The sequence below is a fragment of the Hypanus sabinus genome, chromosome 23, assembly GCF_030144855.1.
Source record: "Hypanus sabinus isolate sHypSab1 chromosome 23, sHypSab1.hap1, whole genome shotgun sequence".
Taxonomy (NCBI): domain Eukaryota; kingdom Metazoa; phylum Chordata; class Chondrichthyes; order Myliobatiformes; family Dasyatidae; genus Hypanus; species Hypanus sabinus.
The window spans coordinates 60,267,605-60,290,738 of record NC_082728.1 but is presented as its reverse complement, the minus strand read 5'-3'; the positions used below and the strand labels follow the sequence as shown (position 1 = coordinate 60,290,738).

Below are 23,134 nucleotides of genomic sequence, written 5' to 3'. Positions count from 1 at the left end.
TCCTATCCTGTCCTGACCCCACTCTCACTTCCTGTCCCATCTTGTCCCCACTCTCACTTCCTGTCCTGTCCCCACTCTCACTTCCTATCCCTTCCCTTCCCCACTCTCACTTCCTATCCTGTCCCATCCCCATTCTCACTTCCTATCCTGTCCCCACTTTCACTTCCTATCCTGTCCCTACTCCCACTTCCAATCCTGTTCTGTCCCCATTCTCACTTCTTGTCCCATCCCCACTCCAAATTCCCATCCCATCCCCATTCTCACTTCCTATCCCTTCCCTTCCCCACTCTCACTTCCTATCCTGTCCTGTCACCACTTTCACTTCCCATCCCGTCCCATCCCCACTCTCACTTCCTATCCTGTCCTGTCCCCACTCTCACTTCCTATCCCGTCCCCAATCTCATTTCCTATCCTATCCTGTCCCCATTCTCACTTCCTATCCTGTCCTGTCCCCATTCTCACTTCCTCTCCCGTCCCCACTCTCATTTCCTATCCTGTCCTGTCCCCATTCTCACTTCCTATCCTGTCCCCACTCTCACTTCCTATCCTGTCCCTACTCTCACTTCCGATCCTGTTCTGTCCCCATTCTCACTTCCTATCCCATCACCATTCTCACTTCCTAACCCTTCCCTTCCCCACTCTCACTTCCTATCCTGTCCTGTCCCGACTCTCACTTCCTATCCCGTCCCCATTCTCACTACCTATCCTGTCCTGTCCCCATTCTCACTTCCGACCCTGTACTGTTCCCACTCTCACTTCCTATCCCTTCCCCACTCTGACTTCTTATCCTGTCCCGTCCCCACTCTCACTTCCTATCCCTTCCCTTCCCCACTCTCACTTCCTATCCTGTCCTGTCCCGACTCTCACTTCCCATCCCGTCCCGTCCCCACTCTCACTTCCTATCCCTTCCCTTCCCCACTCTCACTTCCTATCCTGTCCTGTCCCCACTCTCACTTCCCATCCCGTCCCGTCCCCACTCTCACTTCCTACCCCATCCTGTTCCCACTCTCACTTCCTATCCTGTCCTGTCCCCTCTCCGACTTCCTATCCCATCCCGTCCTCACTCTCACTTCCTATCCTGTCCTGTCCCCATTCTCACTTCCTATCCCTTCCCTTCCCCACTCTCACTTCCTATCCTGTCCTGTCCCCATTCTCACTTCCTATCCTGTCCCGTCCCCACTCTCACTTCCTATCCTGTCCTGTCCCCACTCTCACTTCCTATCCCTTCCCTTCCCCACTCTCACTTCCTATCCTGTCCTGTCCCCACTCTCACTTCCCATCCCGTCCCGTCCCCACTCTCACTTCCTATCCTGTCCTGTCCCCATTCTCACTTCCTATCCTGTCCCATCCCCACTCTCACTTCCTATCCCTTCCCTTCCCCACTCTCACTTCCTATCCTGTCCTGTCCCCATTCTCACTTCCTATCCTGTCCCGTCCCCACTCTCACTTCCTATCCTGTCCTGTCCCCACTCTCACTTCCTATCCCTTCCCTTCCCCACTCTCACTTCCTATCCTGTCCTGTCCCCACTCTCACTTCCCATCCCGTCCCGTCCCCACTCTCACTTCCTATCCTGTCCTGTCCCCATTCTCACTTCCTATCCTGTCCCATCCCCACTCTCACTTCCTATCCCATTTTGTCCCCACTCTCACTTCCTGTCCTGTCCCCACACTCACTTCCTATCCCTTCCCTTCCCCACTCTCACTTCCTATCCTGTCCTGTCCCCACTCTCACTTCCCATCCCGTCCCATCACCACTCTCACTTCCTATCCTGTCCTGTCCCCACTCTCACTTCCTATCCTGTCCCATCCCCATTCTCACTTCCTCTCCTGTCCCCACTCTCACTTCCTATCCCTTCCCTTCCCCATTCTCACTTCCTATCCCTTCCCTTCCCCACTCTCACTTCCTATCCTGTCCTGTCCCCATTCTCACTTCCTATCCTGTCCTGTCCCCATTCTCACTTCCTATCCTGTCCCCACTCTCACTTCCTATCCTGTCCCATCCTCACTCTCACTTCCTATCCTGTCCTGTCCCCACTCTCACTTCCCATCCCGTCCCATCCCCACTCTCACTTCCTATCCTGCCCTGTCCCCACTCTCACTTCCTATCCTGTCCCGTCCCCACTCTCACTTCCTATCCTGTCCTGTCCCCATTCTCACTTCCTATCCTTTCCTGACCCCACTCTCACTTCCTATCCTGTCCCGTCCTCACTCTCACTTCCTATCCTGTCCTGTCCCCACTCTCACTTCCCATCCCGTCCCATCCCCACTCTCACTTCCTATCCTGTCCTGTCCCCACTCTCACTTCCTATCCTGTCCCATCCCCACTCTCACTTCCTATCCTGTCCTGTCCCCATTCTCACTTCCTATCCTTTCCTGACCCCACTCTCACTTCCTATCCCATCCCGTCCCCACTCTCACTTCCTATCCCATTTTGTCCCCACTCTCACTTCCTGTCCTGTCCCCACTCTCACTTCCTATCCCTTCCCTTCCCCACTCTCACTTCCTATCCTGTCCTGTCCCCATTCTCACTTCCTATCCTGTCCACACTCTCACTTCCTATCCTCTCCTGTCCCCACTCTAACTTCCTATCCTGTCCTGTCCCCATTCTCACTTCCTATCCTGTCCCCACTCTCACTTCCTATCCTGTCCTGTCCCCATTCTCACTTCCTATCCTGTCCCCATTCTCACTTCCTATCCTGTCCCATCCCCACTCTCACTTCCTATCCTGTCCTGTCCCCACTCTCACTTCCAATCCCGTCCCGTCCCCACTCTCACTTCCTATCCTGTCCTGTCCCCATTTTCACTTCCTATCCTGTCCCCACTCTCACTTCCTATCCTGTCCTGTCCCCACTCTCACTTCCTAACTTCCTATCCCGTCCCCACTCTCATTTCCTATCCTGTCCTGTCCCCATTCTCACTTCCTATCCTGTCCCCACTCTCACTTCCTATCCTGTCCCTACTCTCACTTCCGATCCTGTTCTGTCCCCATTCTCACTTCCTATCCCGTCCCCATTCTCACTTCCTGTCCCATCCCCACCCCAAATTCCCATCCCATCCCCATTCTCACTTCCTATCCCTTCCCTTCCCCGCTCTCACTTCCTATCCTTTCCTGTCCCGACTCTCACTTCCTATCCTGTCCCCATTCTCACTTCCTATCCTGACCTGTCCCCACTCTCACTTCCTATCCTGTCCTGACCCCACTCTCACTTCCTGTCCCATCTTGTCCCCACTCTCACTTCCTGTCCTGTCCCCACTCTCACTTCCTATCCCTTCCCTTCCCCACTCTCACTTCCTATCCTGTCCCATCCCCATTCTCACTTTCTCTCCTGTCCCCACTATCACTTCCTCTCCTGTCCCCACTCTCACTTCCTATCCTGTCCCCATTCTCACTTCCTATCCTTTCCTGACCGCACTCTCACTTCCTATCCCATCCCGTCCCCACTCTCACTTCCTATCCCATTTTGTCCCCACTCTCACTTCCTGTCCTGTCCCCACTCTCACTTCCTATACCTTCCCTTCCCCACTCTCATTTCCTATCCTGTCCTGTCCCCATTCTCACTTCCTATCTTGTCCCCACTCTCACTTCCTATCCTGTCCCTACTCTCACTTCCGATCCTGTTCTGTCCCCATTCTCACTTCCTATCCCGTCCCCATTCTCACTTCCTGTCCCATCCCCACTCCAAATTCCCATCCCATCCCCATTCTCACTTCCTATCCCTTCCCTTCCCCACTCTCACTTCCTATCCTGTCCTGTCCCGACTCTCACTTCCTATCCTGTCCCCATTCTCACTTCCTATCCTGTCCTGTCCCCACTCTCACTTCCTATCCTGTCCTGACCCCACTCTCACTTCCTGTCCCATCTTGTCCCCACTCTCACTTCCTGTTCTGTCCCCACTCTCACTTCCTATCCCTTCCCTTCCCCACTCTCACTTCCTGTCCCATCTTGTCCCCATTCTCACTTCCTATCCTGTCCCCACTCTCACTTCCTCTCCTGTCCCCACTCTCACTTCCTATCCTGTCCCATCCCCATTCTCACTTCCTATCCTGTCCCGTCCCCATTCTCACTTCCTATCCTGTCCCATCCCCAATCTCACTTCCTATCCTGTCCTGTCCCGAATCTCACTTCCTATCCCGTCCCCATTCTCACTACCTATCCTGTCCTGTCCCCATTCTCACTTCCTATCCTGTCCTGTCCCCACTATCACTTCCTATCCTGTCCTGACCCCACTCTCACTTCCTGTCCCATCTTGTCCCCACTCTCACTTCCTGTCCTGTCCCCACTCTCACTTCCTATCCCTTCCCTTCCCCACTCTCACTTCCTATCCTGTCCCATCCCCATTCTCACTTCCTATCCTGTCCCCACTTTCACTTCCTATCCTGTCCCTACTCCCACTTCCAATCCTGTTCTGTCCCCATTCTCACTTCTTGTCCCATCCCCACTCCAAATTCCCATCCCATCCCCATTCTCACTTCCTATCCCTTCCCTTCCCCACTCTCACTTCCTATCCTGTCCTGTCACCACTTTCACTTCCCATCCCGTCCCATCCCCACTCTCACTTCCTATCCTGTCCTGTCCCCACTCTCACTTCCTATCCCGTCCCCAATCTCATTTCCTATCCTATCCTGTCCCCATTCTCACTTCCTATCCTGTCCTGTCCCCATTCTCACTTCCTCTCCCGTCCCCACTCTCATTTCCTATCCTGTCCTGTCCCCATTCTCACTTCCTATCCTGTCCCCACTCTCACTTCCTATCCTGTCCCTACTCTCACTTCCGATCCTGTTCTGTCCCCATTCTCACTTCCTATCCCATCACCATTCTCACTTCCTAACCCTTCCCTTCCCCACTCTCACTTCCTATCCTGTCCTGTCCCGACTCTCACTTCCTATCCCGTCCCCATTCTCACTACCTATCCTGTCCTGTCCCCATTCTCACTTCCGACCCTGTACTGTTCCCACTCTCACTTCCTATCCCTTCCCCACTCTGACTTCTTATCCTGTCCCGTCCCCACTCTCACTTCCTATCCCTTCCCTTCCCCACTCTCACTTCCTATCCTGTCCTGTCCCGACTCTCACTTCCCATCCCGTCCCGTCCCCACTCTCACTTCCTATCCCTTCCCTTCCCCACTCTCACTTCCTATCCTGTCCTGTCCCCACTCTCACTTCCCATCCCGTCCCGTCCCCACTCTCACTTCCTATCCTGTCCTGTCCCCATTCTCACTTCCTATCCTGTCCCATCCCCACTCTCACTTCCTATCCTGTCCTGTCCCCACTCTCACTTCCCATCCCGTCCCGTCCCCATTCTCACTTCCTACCCTGTCCCGTCCTCACTCTCACTTCCTATCCCATCCCGTCTCCACTCTCAATTCCTATCCCGTCCCCAATCTCACTTCCTATCCTGTCCCCACTCTCACTTCTTATCCTGTCCCCACTCTCACTTCCTATCCTGTCCTGTCCCCACTCTCACTTCCTATCCCGTCCCCACTCTCACTTCCGACCCCGTACTGTTCCCACTCTCACTTCCTATCCCTTCCCCACTCTGACTTCTTATCCTGTCCCGTCCCCACTATCACTTCCTATCCTGTCCTGTCCCCACTCTCACTTCCTATCCCGTCCCCACTCTGACTTCCTACCCCGTACTGTTCCCACTCTCATTTCCTATCCTGTCCCATCCCCACTCTCACTTCCTACCCCATCCTGTTCCCACTCTCACTTCCTATCCTGTCCTGTCCCCTCTCTGACTTCCTATCCCATCCCGTCCTCACTCTCACTTCCTACCCCGTCCCATCCCCACTCTGACTTCGTATTCCGTCCTGGCCCCCTCTCACTTCCTATCCCATCCCATCCCCACTCGGACTTCCTATCCTGTCCCGTCCCCACACTGACTTCCTTTCCCGTCCCCACTCTCACTTCCTATCCCATCCCGAATCTCACTTCCTATCCCGTCCCCACCCTCACTTCCTATCCCATACCCAATCTCACTTCCTACCCTGTCCCGTCCCCACTCTCACTTCCTACCCCGTCCTGTCTCCACTCTCACTTCCTATCCCATCCCCACTCTGACTTCCTACCCCGTCCCATCCCCACTCTGACTTCCTATCCCGTCCCGTCCCCCTATAACTTCCTATCCCATCCCGTCTCCACTCTGACTTCCCATCCCATCCCCACACTGACTTCCTTTCCCGTCCCCACTCTCACTTCCTATCCCATCCCGAATCTCACTTCCTATCCCGTCCCCACCCTCACTTCCTATCCCATACCCAATCTCACTTCCTACCCTGTCCCGTCCCCACTCTCACTTCCTACCCCATCCCGTCCCCACTCTGGCTTCCTAACCCGTCCCCACTCTCACTTCCTATCCCGTCCCGTCCCCATTCTCACTTCCTATCTCGTCCCGTCCCCATTCTCACTTCCTATCCTGTCCTGTCCCCACTCTCACTTCCTATCCCATTTTGTCCCCACTCTCACTTCCTGTCCTGTCCCCACTCTCACTTCCTATCCCTTCCCTTCCCCACTCTCACTTCCTATCCTGTCCTGTCCCCATTCTCACTTCCTATCCTGTCCCCACTCTCACTTCCTATCCTGTCCTGTCCCCATTCTCACTTCCTATCCTGTCCCCACTCTCACTTCCTATCCTGTCCTATCCCCACTCTCACTTCCTACCCCATCCCATCCCCACTCTCACTTCCTATCCTGTCCCATCCCCACTCTCCCTATCCCATCCCGTCCCCACTCTCACTTCCTATCCTGTCCCGTCCCCACTCTCACTTCCTATCCTGTCCCATCCTCACTCTCACTTCCTACCCCATCCCGTCCCCACTCTGGCTTCCTACCCCGTCCGCACTCTCATTTCCTATCCCGTCCCCACTCTCACTTCCTATCCCATCCCCACTCTCACTTCCTACCCTGTCCCGTACCCATTCTCACTTCCTATCCCATCCCATCCCCACTCTGACTTCCTACCCTATCCCGTCCTCACTCTCACTTCCTATCCCATCCCGTCTCCACTCTCAATTCCTATCCCGTCCCCAATCTCACTTCCTATCCTGTACCCACTCTCACTTCCTATCCTGTCCTGTCCCCACTCTCACTTCCGACCCCGTACTGTTCCCACTCTCACTTCTTATCCTGTCCCGTCCCCACTATCACTTCCTATCCTGTCCTGTCCCCACTCTCACTTCCTATCCCGTCCCCACTCTGACTTCCTACCCCGTACTGTTCCCACTCTCATTTCCTATCCTGTCCCATCCCCACTCTCACTTCCTACCCCATCCCGTCCCCACTCTGACTTCCTAACCCGTCCCCACTCTCACTTCCTATCCCGTCCCGTCCCCATTCTCACTTCCTATTTCGTCCCGTCCCCATTCTCACTTCCTATCCTGTCCTGTCCCCACTCTCACTTCCTATCCCATTTTGTCCCCACTCTCACTTCCTGTCCTGTCCCCACTCTCACTTCCTATCCCTTCCCTTCCCCACTCTCACTTCCTATCCTGTCCTGTCCCCATTCTCACTTCCTATCCTGTCCCCACTCTCACTTCCTATCCTGTCCTGTCCCCATTCTCACTTCCTATCCTGTCCCCACTCTCACTTCCTATCCTGTCCTATCCCCACTCTCACTTCCTATCCTGCCCTGTCCCCACTCTCACTTCCTATCCCGTCCCCACTCTCATTTCCTATCCTGTCCTGTCCCCATTCTCACTTCCTATCCTGTCCCCACTCTCACTTCCTATCCTGTCCCCATTCTCACTTCCTATCCCTTCCCTTCCCCACTCTCACTTCCTATCCTGTCCTGTCCCCATTCTCACTTCCTATCCTGTCCCGTCCCCACTCTCATTTCCTATCTTGTCCTGTCCCCACTCTCACTTCCCATCCCGTCCCGTCCCCACTCTCACTTCCTATCCTGTCCTGTCCCCACTCTCACTTCCTATCCTGTCCCGTCCCCACTCTCACTTCCTATCCTGTCCTGTCCCCATTCTCACTTCCTATCCTTTCCTGACCCCACTCTCACTTACTATCCCATCCCATCCCCACTCCCACTTCCTATCCCAACCCATCCCGACTCTCACTTCCTATCCCGTCCCGTGTCCGCTCTCACTTCCTATCCCGTCCCGTCCCCCTCTCACTTTCTATCCCGTCCCCATTCTCACTACCTATCCTGTCCCCATTCTCACTACCTATCCCGTCCCCACTCTCACTTCCTATCCCGTCCCGTCCCCACTTTGACTTCCTATCCTGTTTCCACACTCACTTCCTGTCCTGTCCCCATTCTCACTTCCTATCCCGTCCCGTCCCCACTCTCACTTCCTATCCTGTCCTGAACCCATTCTCACTTCCTATCCTGTCCTGACGCCACGCTCACTTCCTATCCCATCCCGTCCCCACTCTCACTTCCTATCCCAACCCATCCAGACTCTCACTTCCTACCCCGTCCTGTGTCCGCTCTCACTTCCTATCCCGTCTTGTCCCCATTCTCACTTCCTATCCCGTCCCGTCCACTTTGACTTCCTATCCTGTCTCCACTCTGACTTCCTATCCCATTCTCACTCTCACTTCCTATCCCGTCTTTATCTCAATTCTTATCCTATGCCCACTCTCCCTATCTTGTCCCCACTCTCACTTCCTATCCCATCTCCAGTCTCACTTCCTGTCCCATCCCATCCCCACTCTCACTTCCTATCCCGTCCCCACTCTGACTTCCTACCCCGTACTGTTCCCACTCTCATTTCCTATCCTGTCCCATCCCCACTCTCACTTCCTACCCCATCCCATCCCCACTCTGGCTTCCTAACCCGTCCCCACTCTCACTTCCTATCCCGTCCCGTCCCCATTCTCACTTCCTATCTCGTCCCGTCCCCATTCTCACTTCCTATCCTGTCCTGTCCCCACTCTCACTTCCTATCCCATTTTGTCCCCACTCTCACTTCCTGTCCTGTCCCCACTCTCACTTCCTATCCCTTCCCTTCCCCACTCTCACTTCCTATCCTGTCCTGTCCCCATTCTCACTTCCTATCCTGTCCCCACTCTCACTTCCTATCCTGTCCTGTCCCCATTCTCACTTCCTATCCTGTCCCCACTCTCACTTCCTATCCTGTCCTATCCCCACTCTCACTTCCTATCCTGCCCTGTCCCCACTCTCACTTCCTATCCCGTCCCCACTCTCATTTCCTATCCTGTCCTGTCCCCATTCTCACTTCCTATCCTGTCCCCACTCTCACTTCCTATCCTGTCCCCATTCTCACTTCCTATCCCTTCCCTTCCCCACTCTCACTTCCTATCCTGTCCTGTCCCCATTCTCACTTCCTATCCTGTCCCGTCCCCACTCTCATTTCCTATCTTGTCCTGTCCCCACTCTCACTTCCCATCCCGTCCCGTCCCCACTCTCACTTCCTATCCTGTCCTGTCCCCACTCTCACTTCCTATCCTGTCCCGTCCCCACTCTCACTTCCTATCCTGTCCTGTCCCCATTCTCACTTCCTATCCTTTCCTGACCCCACTCTCACTTACTATCCCATCCCATCCCCACTCCCACTTCCTATCCCAACCCATCCCGACTCTCACTTCCTATCCCGTCCCGTGTCCGCTCTCACTTCCTATCCCGTCCCGTCCCCCTCTCACTTTCTATCCCGTCCCCATTCTCACTACCTATCCTGTCCCCATTCTCACTACCTATCCCGTCCCCACTCTCACTTCCTATCCCGTCCCGTCCCCACTTTGACTTCCTATCCTGTTTCCACACTCACTTCCTGTCCTGTCCCCATTCTCACTTCCTATCCCGTCCCGTCCCCACTCTCACTTCCTATCCTGTCCTGTCCCCATTCTCACTTCCTATCCTGTCCTGACGCCACGCTCACTTCCTATCCCATCCCGTCCCCACTCTCACTTCCTATCCCAACCCATCCAGACTCTCACTTCCTACCCCGTCCTGTGTCCGCTCTCACTTCCTATCCCGTCTTGTCCCCATTCTCACTTCCTATCCCGTCCCGTCCACTTTGACTTCCTATCCTGTCTCCACTCTGACTTCCTATCCCATTCTCACTCTCACTTCCTATCCCGTCTTTATCTCAATTCTTATCCTATGCCCACTCTCCCTATCTTGTCCCCACTCTCACTTCCTATCCCATCTCCAGTCTCACTTCCTGTCCCATCCCATCCCCACTCTCACTTCCTATACCGTCCCGTCCCCACTCTGACTTCCTATCCCGTCCCCACTCTCACTTCCTATCCCATCCACACTCTGACTTCCTACCCCGTCCCATCACCACTCTGACTTCCTATCCCGTCCCGTCCCCCTCTCACTTCCTACCCCGTCCCATCCCAACTCTGACTTCCTATCCCGTCCCGTCCCCCTCTCACTTCCTATTCCATCCCCACTCTGACTTCCTATCCCGTCCCGTCCCCCTCTCACTTCCTACCCCGTCCAATCCCCACTCGGACTTCCTATCCCTCCCGTCCCCCTCTCACTTCCTACCCCATCCCGTCCCCACTCTGATTTCCTACCCCGTCCCCAATCTCACATCCTATCCTGTCCCATCCCCACTCTCACTTCCTATCCCTTCTCCACTCTCACTTCCTATCCCATCCCCATTCTCACTTACTACACTGTCCCGTCCCCATTCTCACTTCCTATCCTTTCCTGACCCCACTCTCACTTCCTATCCCATCCCGTCCCCACTCTCACTTCCTATCCCATTTTGTCCCCACTCTCACTTCCTGTCCTGTCCCCACTCTCACTTCCTATCCCTTCCCTTCCCCACTCTCATTTCCTATCCTGTCCTGTCCCCATTCTCACTTCCTATCCTGTCCCCACTCTCACTTCCTATCCTGTCCCTACTCTCACTTCCGATCCTGTTCTGTCCCCATTCTCACTTCCTATCCCGTCCCCATTCTCACTTCCTGTCCCATCCCCACTCCAAATTCCCATCCCATCCCCATTCTCACTTCCTATCCCTTCCCTTCCCCACTCTCACTTCCTATCCTGTCCTGTCCCGACTCTCACTTCCTATCCTGTCCCCATTCTCACTTCCTATCCTGTCCTGTCCCCACTCTCACTTCCTATCCCATTTTGTCCCCACTCTCACTTCCTGTCCTGTCCCCACTCTCACTTCCTATACCTTCCCTTCCCCACTCTCATTTCCTATCCTGTCCTGTCCCCATTCTCACTTGCTATCCTGTCCCCACTCTCACTTCCTATCCTGTCCCTACTCTCACTTCCGATCCTGTTCTGTCCCCATTCTCACTTCCTATCCCGTCCCCATTCTCACTTCCTGTCCCATCCCCACTCCAAATTCCCATCCCATCCCCATTCTCACTTCCTATCCCTTCCCTTCCCCACTCTCACTTCCTATCCTGTCCTGTCCCGACTCTCACTTCCTATCCTGTCCCCATTCTCACTTCCTATCCTGTCCTGTCCCCACTCTCACTTCCTATCCTGTCCTGACCCCACTCTCACTTCCTGTCCCATCTTGTCCCCACTCTCACTTCCTGTCCTGTCCCCACTCTCACTTCCTATCCCTTCCCTTCCCCACTCTCACTTCCTATCCTGTCCCATCCCCATTCTCACTTCCTATCCTGTCCCCACTCTCACTTCCTCTCCTGTCCCCACTCTCACTTCCTATCCTGTCCCATCCCCATTCTCACTTCCTATCCTGTCCCGTCCCCATTCTCACTTCCTATCCTGTCCCATCCCCAATCTCACTTCCTATCCTGTCCTGTCCCGAATCTCACTTCCTATCCCGTCCCCATTCTCACTACCTATCCTGTCCTGTCCCCATTCTCACTTCCTATCCTGTCCTGTCCCCACTCTCACTTCCTATCCTGTCCTGACCCCACTCTCACTTCCTGTCCCATCTTGTCCCCACTCTCACTTCCTGTCCTGTCCCCACTCTCACTTCCTATCCCTTCCCTTCCCCACTCTCACTTCCTATCCTGTCCCATCCCCATTCTCACTTCCTATCCTGTCCCCACTTTCACTTCCTATCCTGTCCCTACTCCCACTTCCAATCCTGTTCTGTCCCCATTCTCACTTCTTGTCCCATCCCCACTCCAAATTCCCATCCCATCCCCATTCTCACTTCCTATCCCTTCCCTTCCCCACTCTCACTTCCTATCCTGTCCTGTCCCCACTTTCACTTCCCATCCCGTCCCATCCCCACTCTCACTTCCTATCCTGTCCTGTCCCCACTCTCACTTCCTATCCCGTCCCCAATCTCATTTCCTATCCTATCCTGTCCCCATTCTCACTTCCTATCCTGTCCTGTCCCCATTCTCACTTCCTCTCCCGTCCCCACTCTCATTTCCTATCCTGTCCTGTCCCCATTCTCACTTCCTATCCTGTCCCCACTCTCACTTCCTATCCTGTCCCTACTCTCACTTCCGATCCTGTTCTGTCCCCATTCTCACTTCCTATCCCATCACCATTCTCACTTCCTAACCCTTCCCTTCCCCACTCTCACTTCCTATCCTGTCCTGTCCCGACTCTCACTTCCTATCCCGTCCCCATTCTCACTACCTATCCTGTCCTGTCCCCATTCTCACTTCCGACCCCGTACTGTTCCCACTCTCACTTCCTATCCCTTCCCCACTCTGACTTCTTATCCTGTCCCGTCCCCACTCTCACTTCCTATCCCTTCCCTTCCCCACTCTCACTTCCTATCCTGTCCTGTCCCCACTCTCACTTCCCATCCCGTCCCGTCCCCACTCTCACTTCCTACCCCATCCTGTTCCCACTCTCACTTCCTATCCTGTCCTGTCCCCTCTCTGACTTCCTATCCCATCCCGTCCTCACTCTCACTTCCTACCCCGTCCCATCCCCACTCTGACTTCGTATTCCGTCCTGGCCCCCTCTCACTTCCTATCCCATCCCATCCCCATTCTCACTTCCTATCCTGTCCCATCCCCACTCTCACTTCCTATCCTGTCCTGTCCCCACTCTCACTTCCCATCCCGTCCCGTCCCCATTCTCACTTCCTACCCTGTCCCGTCCTCACTCTCACTTCCTATCCCATCCCGTCTCCACTCTCAATTCCTATCCCGTCCCCAATCTCACTTCCTATCCTGTCCCCACTCTCACTTCCTATCCTGTCCTGTCCCCACTCTCACTTCCTATCCCGTCCCCACTCTCACTTCCGACCCCGTACTGTTCCCACTCTCACTTCCTATCCCTTCCCCACTCTGACTTCTTATCCTGTCCTGTCCCCACTCTCACTTCCTATCCCGTCCCCACTCTGACTTCCTACCCCGTACTGTTCCCACTCTCATTTCCTATCCTGTCCCATCCCCACTCTCACTTCCTACCCCATCCTGTTCCCACTCTCACTTCCTATCCTGTCCTGTCCCCTCTCTGACTTCCTATCCCATCCCGTCCTCACTCTCACTTCCTACCCCGTCCCATCCCCACTCTGACTTCGTATTCCGTCCTGGCCCCCTCTCACTTCCTATCCCATCCCATCCCCACTCGGACTTCCTATCCCGTCCCGTCCCCACACTGACTTCTTTTCCCGTCCCCACTCTCACTTCCTATCCCATCCCCACTCTCACTTCCTATCCTGTCCCCACTCTCACTTCCTATCCCGTCCCCACTCTCACTTCCTATCCCATCCCGAATCTCACTTCCTATCCCGTCCCCACCCTCACTTCCTATCCCATACCCAATCTCACTTCCTACCCTGTCCCGTCCCCACTCTCACTTCCTACCCCGTCCTGTCTCCACTCTCACTTCCTATCCCATCCCCACTCTGACTTCCTACCCCGTCCCATCCCCACTCTGACTTCCTATCCCGTCCCGTCCCCCTATAACTTCCTATCCCATCCCGTCTCCACTCTGACTTCCCATCCCATCCCCACTCTGACTTCCTATCCCGTCTTTATCTCAATTCTTATCCTATGCCCACTCTCCCTATCTTGTCCCCACTCTCACTTCCTATCCCATCTTTATGTCAATTCCTATTCCATCCCCACTCTCCCTATCTTGACCCCTCTCTCAACTTCCTATTCTATCCCGTCCCCCCCTCACTTCCTGTCCCGACCCCAATCTCAATTCCTATCAAATCCCATGTCCCCTCTCACTTCCTACCCCGTCCCGTCCCCATTCTCACTTCCTACCCCGTCCCATCCCCAATCTCACTTCCTACCCCGTCCCATCCCCATTCTCACTTCCTATCCCGTCCCGTCTCCACCTTCACTTCCTACCCCGTCCTGTCCCCTCTCTCACTTCCTATCCTGTCCCGTCTCCACTCTCACTTCCTACCCCGTCCCGTCCGCACTCTCACTTCCTATCCCGTCCCCACTCTCACTTCCTATCCCATCCCCACTCTCACTTCCTACCCCGTCCCATCCCCACTCTGACTTCCTATCCCGTCCCGTTCCCCTCTCACTTCCTATCCCATCCCGTCCCCACTGTCACTTCCTACCCCATCCCGTCCCCACTCTGACTTCCTATCCCGTCCCGTCCCCCTCTCACTTCCTACCCCGTCCCATCCCCACTCTGACTTCCTATCCCGTCCCGTCCCCCTCTCACTTCCTATCCCATCCCGTCCCCACTGTCACTTCCTACCCCATCCCGTCTCCACTCTCACTTCCTATCCCATCCCGTACCCACTCTCACTTCCTACCCTGTCCCATCCCCACTCTGACTTCCTCTCCCGTCCCGTCCCCCTCACTTCCTATCCCATCCCATCCCCACTCTCACTTCCTACCCCATCCCATCCCCACTCTCACTTCCTATCCTGTCCCATCCCCACTCTCCCTATCCCATCTCCTCCCCACTCTCACTTCCTATCCTGTCCCGTCCCCACTCTCACTTCCTATCCTGTCCCATCCTCACTCTCACTTCCTACCCCATCCCGTCCCCACTCTGGCTTCCTACCCCGTCCGCACTCTCATTTCCTATCCCGTCCCCACTCTCACTTCCTATCCCATCCCCACTCTCACTTCCTACCCTGTCCCGTACCCATTCTCACTTCCTATCCCATCCCATCCCCACTCTGACTTCCTACCCTATCCCGTCCTCACTCTCACTTCCTATCCCATCCCGTCTCCACTCTCAATTCCTATCCCGTCCCCAATCTCACTTCCTATCCTGTCCCCACTCTCACTTCCTATCCTGTCCTGTCCCCACTCTCACTTCCGACCCCGTACTGTTCCCACTCTCACTTCTTATCCTGTCCCGTCCCCACTATCACTTCCTATCCTGTCCTGTCCCCACTCTCACTTCCTATCCCGTCCCCACTCTGACTTCCTACCCCGTACTGTTCCCACTCTCATTTCCTATCCTGTCCCATCCCCACTCTCACTTCCTACCCCATCCCGTCCCCACTCTGGCTTCCTAACCCGTCCCCACTCTCACTTCCTATCCCGTCCCGTCCCCATTCTCACTTCCTATCTCGTCCCGTCCCCATTCTCACTTCCTATCCTGTCCTGTCCCCACTCTCACTTCCTATCCCATTTTGTCCCCACTCTCACTTCCTGTCCTGTCCCCACTCTCACTTCCTATCCCTTCCCTTCCCCACTCTCACTTCCTATCCTGTCCTGTCCCCATTCTCACTTCCTATCCTGTCCCCACTCTCACTTCCTATCCTGTCCTGTCCCCATTCTCACTTCCTATCCTGTCCCCACTCTCACTTCCTATCCTGTCCTATCCCCACTCTCACTTCCTATCCTGCCCTGTCCCCACTCTCACTTCCTATCCCGTCCCCACTCTCATTTCCTATCCTGTCCTGTCCCCATTCTCACTTCCTATCCTGTCCCCACTCTCACTTCCTATCCTGTCCTATCCCCACTCTCACTTCCTATCCTGTCCTGTCCCCACTCTCACTTCCTATCCTGTCCCCACTCTCACTTCCTATCCTGTCCCCATTCTCACTTCCTATCCCTTCCCTTCCCCACTCTCACTTCCTATCCCATCCCGTCTCCACTCTCAATTCCTATCCCGTCCCCACTCTCACTTCCTATCCCGTCCCCAATCTCACTTCCTATCCTGTCCCCACTCTCACTTCCTATCCTGTCCCCACTCTCACTTCCTATCCTGTCCTGTCCCCATTCTCACTTCCTATCCTTTCCTGATCCCACTCTCACTTCCTATCCTGTCCTGTCCCCACTCTCACTTCCTATCCTGTCCCCACTCTCACTTCCTATCCTGTCCCCATTCTCACTTCCTATCCCTTCCCTTCCCCACTCTCACTTCCTATCCTGTCCTGTCCCCATTCTCACTTCCTATCCTGTCCCGTCCCCACTCTCATTTCCTATCTTGTCCTGTCCCCACTCTCACTTCCCATCCCGTCCCGTCCCCACTCTCACTTCCTATCCTGTCCTGTCCCCACTCTCACTTCCTATCCTGTCCCGTCCCCACTCTCACTTCCTATCCTGTCCTGTCCCCATTCTCACTTCCTATCCTTTCCTGACCCCACTCTCACTTACTATCCCATCCCATCCCCACTCCCACTTCCTATCCCAACCCATCCCGACTCTCACTTCCTATCCTGTCCCGTGTCCGCTCTTACTTCCTATCCCGTCCCCCTCTCACTTTCTATCCCGTCCCCATTCTCACTACCTATCCTGTCCCCATTCTCACTACCTATCCCGTCCCCACTCTCACTTCCTATCCCGTCCCGTCCCCACTTTGACTTCCTATCCTGTTTCCACACTCACTTCCTGTCCTGTCCCCATTCTCACTTCCTATCCCGTCCCGTCCCCACTCTCACTTCCTATCCTGTCCTGTCCCCATTCTCACTTCCTATCCTGTCCTGACGCCACGCTCACTTCCTATCCCATCCCGTCCCCACTCTCACTTCCTATCCCAACCCATCCAGACTCTCACTTCCTACCCCGTCCTGTGTCCGCTCTCACTTCCTATCCCGTCTTGTCCCCATTCTCACTTCCTATCCCGTCCCGTCCACTTTGACTTCCTATCCTGTCTCCACTCTGACTTCCTATCCCATTCTCACTCTCACTTCCTATCCCGTCTTTATCTCAATTCTTATCCTATGCCCACTCTCCCTATCTTGTCCCCACTCTCACTTCCTATCCCATCTCCAGTCTCACTTCCTGTCCCATCCCATCCCCACTCTCACTTCCTATACCGTCCCGTCCCCACTCTGACTTCCTATCCCGTCCCCACTCTCACTTCCTATCCCATCCACACTCTGACTTCCTACCCCGTCCCATCACCACTCTGACTTCCTATCCCGTCCCGTCCCCCTCTCACTTCCTACCCCGTCCCATCCCAACTCTGACTTCCTATCCCGTCCCGTCCCCCTCTCACTTCCTATTCCATCCCCACTCTGACTTCCTATCCCGTCCCGTCCCCCTCTCACTTCCTACCCCGTCCCATCCCCACTCGGACTTCCTATCCCGTCCCGTCCCCCTCTCACTTCCTACCCCATCCCGTCCCCACTCTGATTTCCTACCCCGTCCCCAATCTCACATCCTATCCTGTCCCATCCCCACTCTCACTTCCTATCCCTTCTCCACTCTCACTTCCTATCCCATCCCCATTCTCACTTACTACACTGTCCCGTCCCCATTCTCACTTCCTACCCCGTCCCGTCTCCACTCTCACTTCCTACCCCGTCCCCATTCTCACTTCCTACCCCGTCCCGTCCCCATTCTCACTTCCTATCCCGTCCCGTCCCCACTCTCACTTCCTATCCCGTCCCCATTCTCACTTCCTACCCCGTCCCGTCCCCAATCTCACTTCCTACCCCGTCCCGTCCCCATTCTCACTTCCTATCCCGTCCCGTCTCCACCTTCACTTCCTACCCCGTCCCATCCCCACTCTCACTTCCTATCCCGTCCCGTCTCCACCTTCACTTCCTACCCCGTCCTGTCCCCTCTCTCACTTCCTATCCTGTCCCGTCTCCACTCTCACTTCCTACCCCGTCCCGTCCGCACTCTCACTTCCTATCCCGTCCCCACTCTCACTTCCTATCCCATCCCCACTCTCACTTCCTACCCTGTCCTGTACCCATTCTCACTTCCTATCCCATCCCATCCCCACTCTGACTTCCTACCCTATCCCGTCCTCACTCTCACTTCCTATCCCATCCCGTCTCCACTCTCAATTCCTATCCCGTCCCCACTCTCACTTCCTATCCCGTCCCCAATCTCACTTCCTATCCTGTCCCCACTCTCACTTCCTATCCTGTCCCCACTCTCACTTCCTATCCTGTCCTGTCCCCATTCTCACTTCCTATCCTTTCCTGATCCCACTCTCACTTCCTATCCTGTCCTGTCCCCACTCTCACTTCCTATCCTGTCCTGTCCCCACTCTCACTTCCTACCCTGTCCCGTCCCCACTATCACTTCCTATCCTCTCCTGTCCCCACTCTCACTTCCTATCCCATCCCCACTCTGACTTCCTACCCCGTACTGTTCCCACTCTCACTTTCTATCCTGTCCCATCCCCAATCTCACTTCCTACCCCATGCCGTCCCCACTCTGGCTTCCTACCCCGTCCCCACTCTCACTTCCTATCCCATACCCAATCTCACTTCCTATCCTGTCCCGTTCCCACTGTGACTCTATCCCGTCCCGTCCCCACTGTGACTCTATCCTGTCCTGTCCACACTCTGACCTCGTGTTTTTAAATCCTGGGTTGTTACAGTGTAGCCCAACATTAGCTCAGGAATTTGCCTCTCACCTCCTGCCTCAGCATGTTAAACACACATTAAACAATGAATATCCAACCTTTCCAGTATGCATCAGAATCGGCCACCTCAAAAAATATCAGGCATATGCATTCAGTGTTTACCTCTTCTGATCCGGCTGTCATTTCTAGAACTCCTCTGCTTTTTGTCCCACCATTGAGTTCCCTGCTGTAAACACCTCTTCCAAATGGATCACTTGTCATCAACAAGCCTCTGCCATTGTCTCTTGGAACGAATACTCGTGCGTCATCTGGACTCCAGCTTATTGTAGTATTCCCGTTGTTCTCTCTGCTCACCCCTCTGTAACTTTAAACACTCACTCATTTGTTCATATCAACTTTGATCAAGACCATCTGACAGGACGTCTGTATGAAAGTGGCCTGACTCCCTGGGTGTTCCCAATATTGTCTGCTTGTGACTGTTCTTTCCCCGTTGAACCATAAAAGCAGCTGCTTTAAAATGCATATAGTTGTAGGTTTCTGCTAACCGGAGAATTCTTGTATTTGCGTAGTGAGCCTGTCCGCTGTCCACGCCATGGATCCGATGCTTAAGGCTGTTTTCTTCCTGTATATGGCTGAGTTTGCCTTTGCCAAGGAACCCATCCAACCGACTGTCAACATCGCTGTTATACTCGGAGGCTCTTGGTACCACATGGAATTCACAGGTCGCTTCAATGCAGACATCTTCCAAGACCTGCCCATACAAATCAACACTGTCACACTAATAATGAACAATACTAATCCCAGTAGTCTGATCTCAAACATCTGCGAGCTGTTACCCAGATCCAGGATCCACGCCATCATCTTCGAGGACGTTATTGAATCTGAGGCTGTGGCATTGATTCTGGACTTCATCTCTGCACACGTTTCAGTTCCCGTCATCGGAATGAACAGAGGCTCCACTCTTGTGCTGAATCCAAAGGTAAGTTCCAGTGTCTCACTCCCTCCCCTCCCCCTCTCTGCCCCTCCCTCTCTCAGTCCCTTCCCTCTCCCCTCTCCCTCTCCCCTCTCTCTCTTCCCTCTCTCTCTTCCCTCCCCTCACTCTCTCTCACCCCCTTCTTTTTCTCCTTCCCTCTCCCCCCTTCCTTCCCTCCCTCCCTCCCTTCCCCTCTCTCACCCCCCTTCTTTTTCTCGCTCCCTTTCCCTTCCCCTCTTCCTTCTCTCCCTCCCTCCCTCCCTTCCCCTCTCTCTTCCCCTCTCCCTTCCCCTCTCTCTTCCCTCCCCCTGCCCCTCTCCCTGTCTCTCCCCTTCTCTCTCTCTCGCTCTCTCCCTTCCCTTCTTTCTCCCCATCTCCCTCTCTCACCCCCCTACTCCATATCCCTTCTCTTTCTCTCACTCTCTCTCTCTCTTCTTCCCTCCCATGACCTTCTGTGCCCTGCTAATGCAAGTGCTTGCCAAGAGGCTTAAGTGCTGTGAGTATCTCTGTCCTTGCCACACTCTCCCGGGTCTGGAAGATGTTTTGGCGAGTTTTTCTACTGACATACCCCCAACCAGCACAGTGCACTGGGATGGAGGAATAGATGTGCCTGGGCCAGAGTCGCTGTGGCCTGAATGGAGTGGAAATGTTAAATGGTGGACACGACACCTGAACAGCACGCTAGAATAATCCTGACAGAAAATATTGTCCACCTGCCAGAAACTGAAAAGACAGTTTTGTGCTGCTGCGCTGGACAAATTTCACAGAAAATTGTCATAAGCTCATTGTTGCTGTCTGTTTGCATTACAGTTTTAACAGTCTGACTGAGTATGTCTTCTTTACCAGAGGTTCCGTGGAATAAGCTTATTCTCCAGAGTGTGTACTGACGGTGTGAGCCTTGTTTGTCAGTCTCACACTCAACCTTATTCAGTAGACAGTCTCACCTACAAGTCTGATTTACCAGACGGTGTCACAACAGCTGGTCTTGAGCACCAGACGCAGACCTTGTTTACCATGACAGTGTTCACCCGAGTCTTTAGCAGTCTTGTCAGATAGAGGATGGTAGAAGTGCTTGTCACCAGATACCTATCCCAGAGATCCTGCCATGACTCCAGGCACTGACTGGTCCATGCGATATCAGGCATCAAACAGACAAATGCCTGTTGTAGGGGTATTTGTCGGAGGGTGCCCGGCAGGGTAGCAAGCTCCACGTGATGCCAATGGCAGCTGACAGATGTCCAGCAGTGTTGTCCTGTGAAGCTGACACTCCTCACAGATCAGTCATAGGCTCTGTCATAGTGTATCTGAGTATTTGATCTTCCTTTTGCATTGCAGGCCCATCGCTCTGCATTTCTCCAGCTGGGGGCTTCTGTGGAACATCAAATCAGGGTGATATTCAAAGTGATGGAAGAGTATGACTGGGGGAGCTTTGCCATCATCACCAGCTTCTTCCCTGGATATCTGGAGTTTCTGGACCATATCAGGCTTCATGTTGACACCAGCTATTTTGAATGGGAAGTTGTACAGACTCTTACACTGGAAATGACACGAGATGGCAACGACTCGAAAACAAAGCGGCTTCTCCAGCAGATCGATGCACAAGTTCTGATTCTGTACTGCTCTCGACAGGAGGCAGAGTACCTTTTTGAAATGGCTGACCAGGCAGACCTCTTAGGCCCAAGCCATGTCTGGATACTTACCAGTATTGCAGTTGGCAACCCAGAACAGGTGGCAAAGCAATTCCCTGCAGGCTTGATCAGTGTAATGACAGAGCGGTGGAAGATGAGCATACGCGAAAGAGTGCTGGATGGAATGGCAATCATTGCAAAGAGTGCAGAGAACCTTTTCAAAACATATGGATATATTCCTGAAGCAAGAGCTGATTGCATGAATCCGGTTCAAGGGGGCATGGAGAGCATATTGTACAGGTACTGATCTGTTAATTGATAAAGCAGTTTCTCAATAGGGATCCATGATTCTCACTGGCCAGAGGCAGGGCACAGTTAATCTGCACTGGACAATGACCTTTCACCACTTTATGTCCATTCATGTAAATCAACTCATCAGTATCATTATAAAATACTGATACCTTTAAGGTACCTAAGAATGATTCATGAGAGCTGAATTATTAGCATTGAACTGTTCCTGGTAACAATCAATTACAGTTGGTTACCCTTTATATTTACTGCTGCGGATTTTAACGTAATGACCTTTACACTTACTACAATGGCGGTGGAAGCTTTAGCTTGTAAGTTATGACTTGGGGAAAATTCCTAGCCTTGAGCTGAACTTCATTTAGATTAGAGTAATTCTGGAAAAATACTCAGGTAAAATTGCTCAATTGTGGAAGAGCTAATTTAAGCAATTTAAGAAAGAGTCCTGGCTCAAGTTGGTCGAAGCAATAGGAGGATTCAAGGAGGACAAACCAGGAATGTCCTTTGAGGGGGAAAAGTAGGACATCCAAAGTTAATATGACCTGAAAAACAAAAGAAATAGAAGTTAGAGCAACAGAAAGAAAAGAGGAGACACAACGGAAAGGAAGCTTATGACAGCGAAAGATTTGTATTCAGAGCTTAGTCCATTCCAGTAAATCAAATCATTAGTATGACTCTAAAAAATCCTAATACCTTTAAAACAACTATGTGAGGGAATTGAGAAGGAAGACAATTTACTGGAAAAGATTAGTAAGTACTATTAAACTAAAGCACATTTTATAAAAATACTTCCTCGTATTTCCTTTCCAAGCAACACTGTCTCGTTGAGTACTTTGAAAGGAAATTACAAAAACACATTAATTTCAGAGCACACGCTGGAGGAACTCAGCCAGTCAGACAGCATCATAAAGGTGGGTGGAGGGGAAGTGACAGAAGCCTGAAGCTGACGGGTGGATGGGAGAGGAGGGATGAAGTCAGAATCCGGGAGGTGATAGGTGGAAAAGGTAAGGGGCTGGTGAAGAAGGAATCTGACAGGAGAGGAGAAAGGGAAGGAGGAGTACTGAGGGATGTGAGAAGTAGAGGTAAGAGGTCAAAGTGGAGAATGGAAGAAAAGAGAAGGGGAGGGAAGAAAATACTGGAAGTTGGAGAAATCAATATTCCTGTCATCAGGGTGGAGATTACCCAAACAGAGTATGAGGTGTTGCTCCTCCAAACTGAGCATGGCCTCACTGTGGCAATATTGGAGGCTGTGGACTGACATGTCAGAACAGCAATTGGATGGAGTAGAGGTGTTTGACAAAGCGGACCCCCAATTTACTGGACTGTATATAATAGATGACCTCAGCAGTTCCGCAGGTGAAGTGCTGCCTCACCCAGAAGGACTGTTTGGAGCTCTGAATGGAGATGAGGGAGAAGATAAATGGGCAGGTGTTTCGGTTGCTATTAGGAGGTAGATTAGTGGGGAGAGACAGATAGACAAGGGAATCACAGAGAAAGCATTCCTTGCTCAAAGTGGAGATCCAGGGTGGGGGGAGGTCCGTTGAAGATGGCATAAGTTGCAGAGAATGCTGCAGAGGTTAATGGGGTAGTAGGCGAGGACAAGAGGAACTCTATCATTGTAAAGGTGATGGGAAGAGCGTGGATGTC

The 23,134-nt window shown here is 53.4% G+C and overlaps 1 protein-coding gene across 10 annotated transcripts in view; it reads left to right on the top strand.

Moving 5' to 3' along the window:
* LOC132380236 (glutamate receptor ionotropic, NMDA 2C-like) overlaps positions 1-23,134 on the top strand; it is a 350,379-nt gene that overhangs the window by 21,024 nt on the left and 306,221 nt on the right. For all 10 annotated transcript variants that reach the window (XM_059948958.1, XM_059948959.1, XM_059948952.1 and 7 more), the window contains exons 2-3: positions 19,150-19,559; positions 20,889-21,481. In XM_059948958.1, coding sequence (XP_059804941.1) covers positions 19,173-19,559; positions 20,889-21,481 — 980 coding nt within the window. In that variant the 5' untranslated portion in view covers positions 19,150-19,172. The remainder of the gene's footprint in view (positions 1-19,149; positions 19,560-20,888; positions 21,482-23,134) is intronic.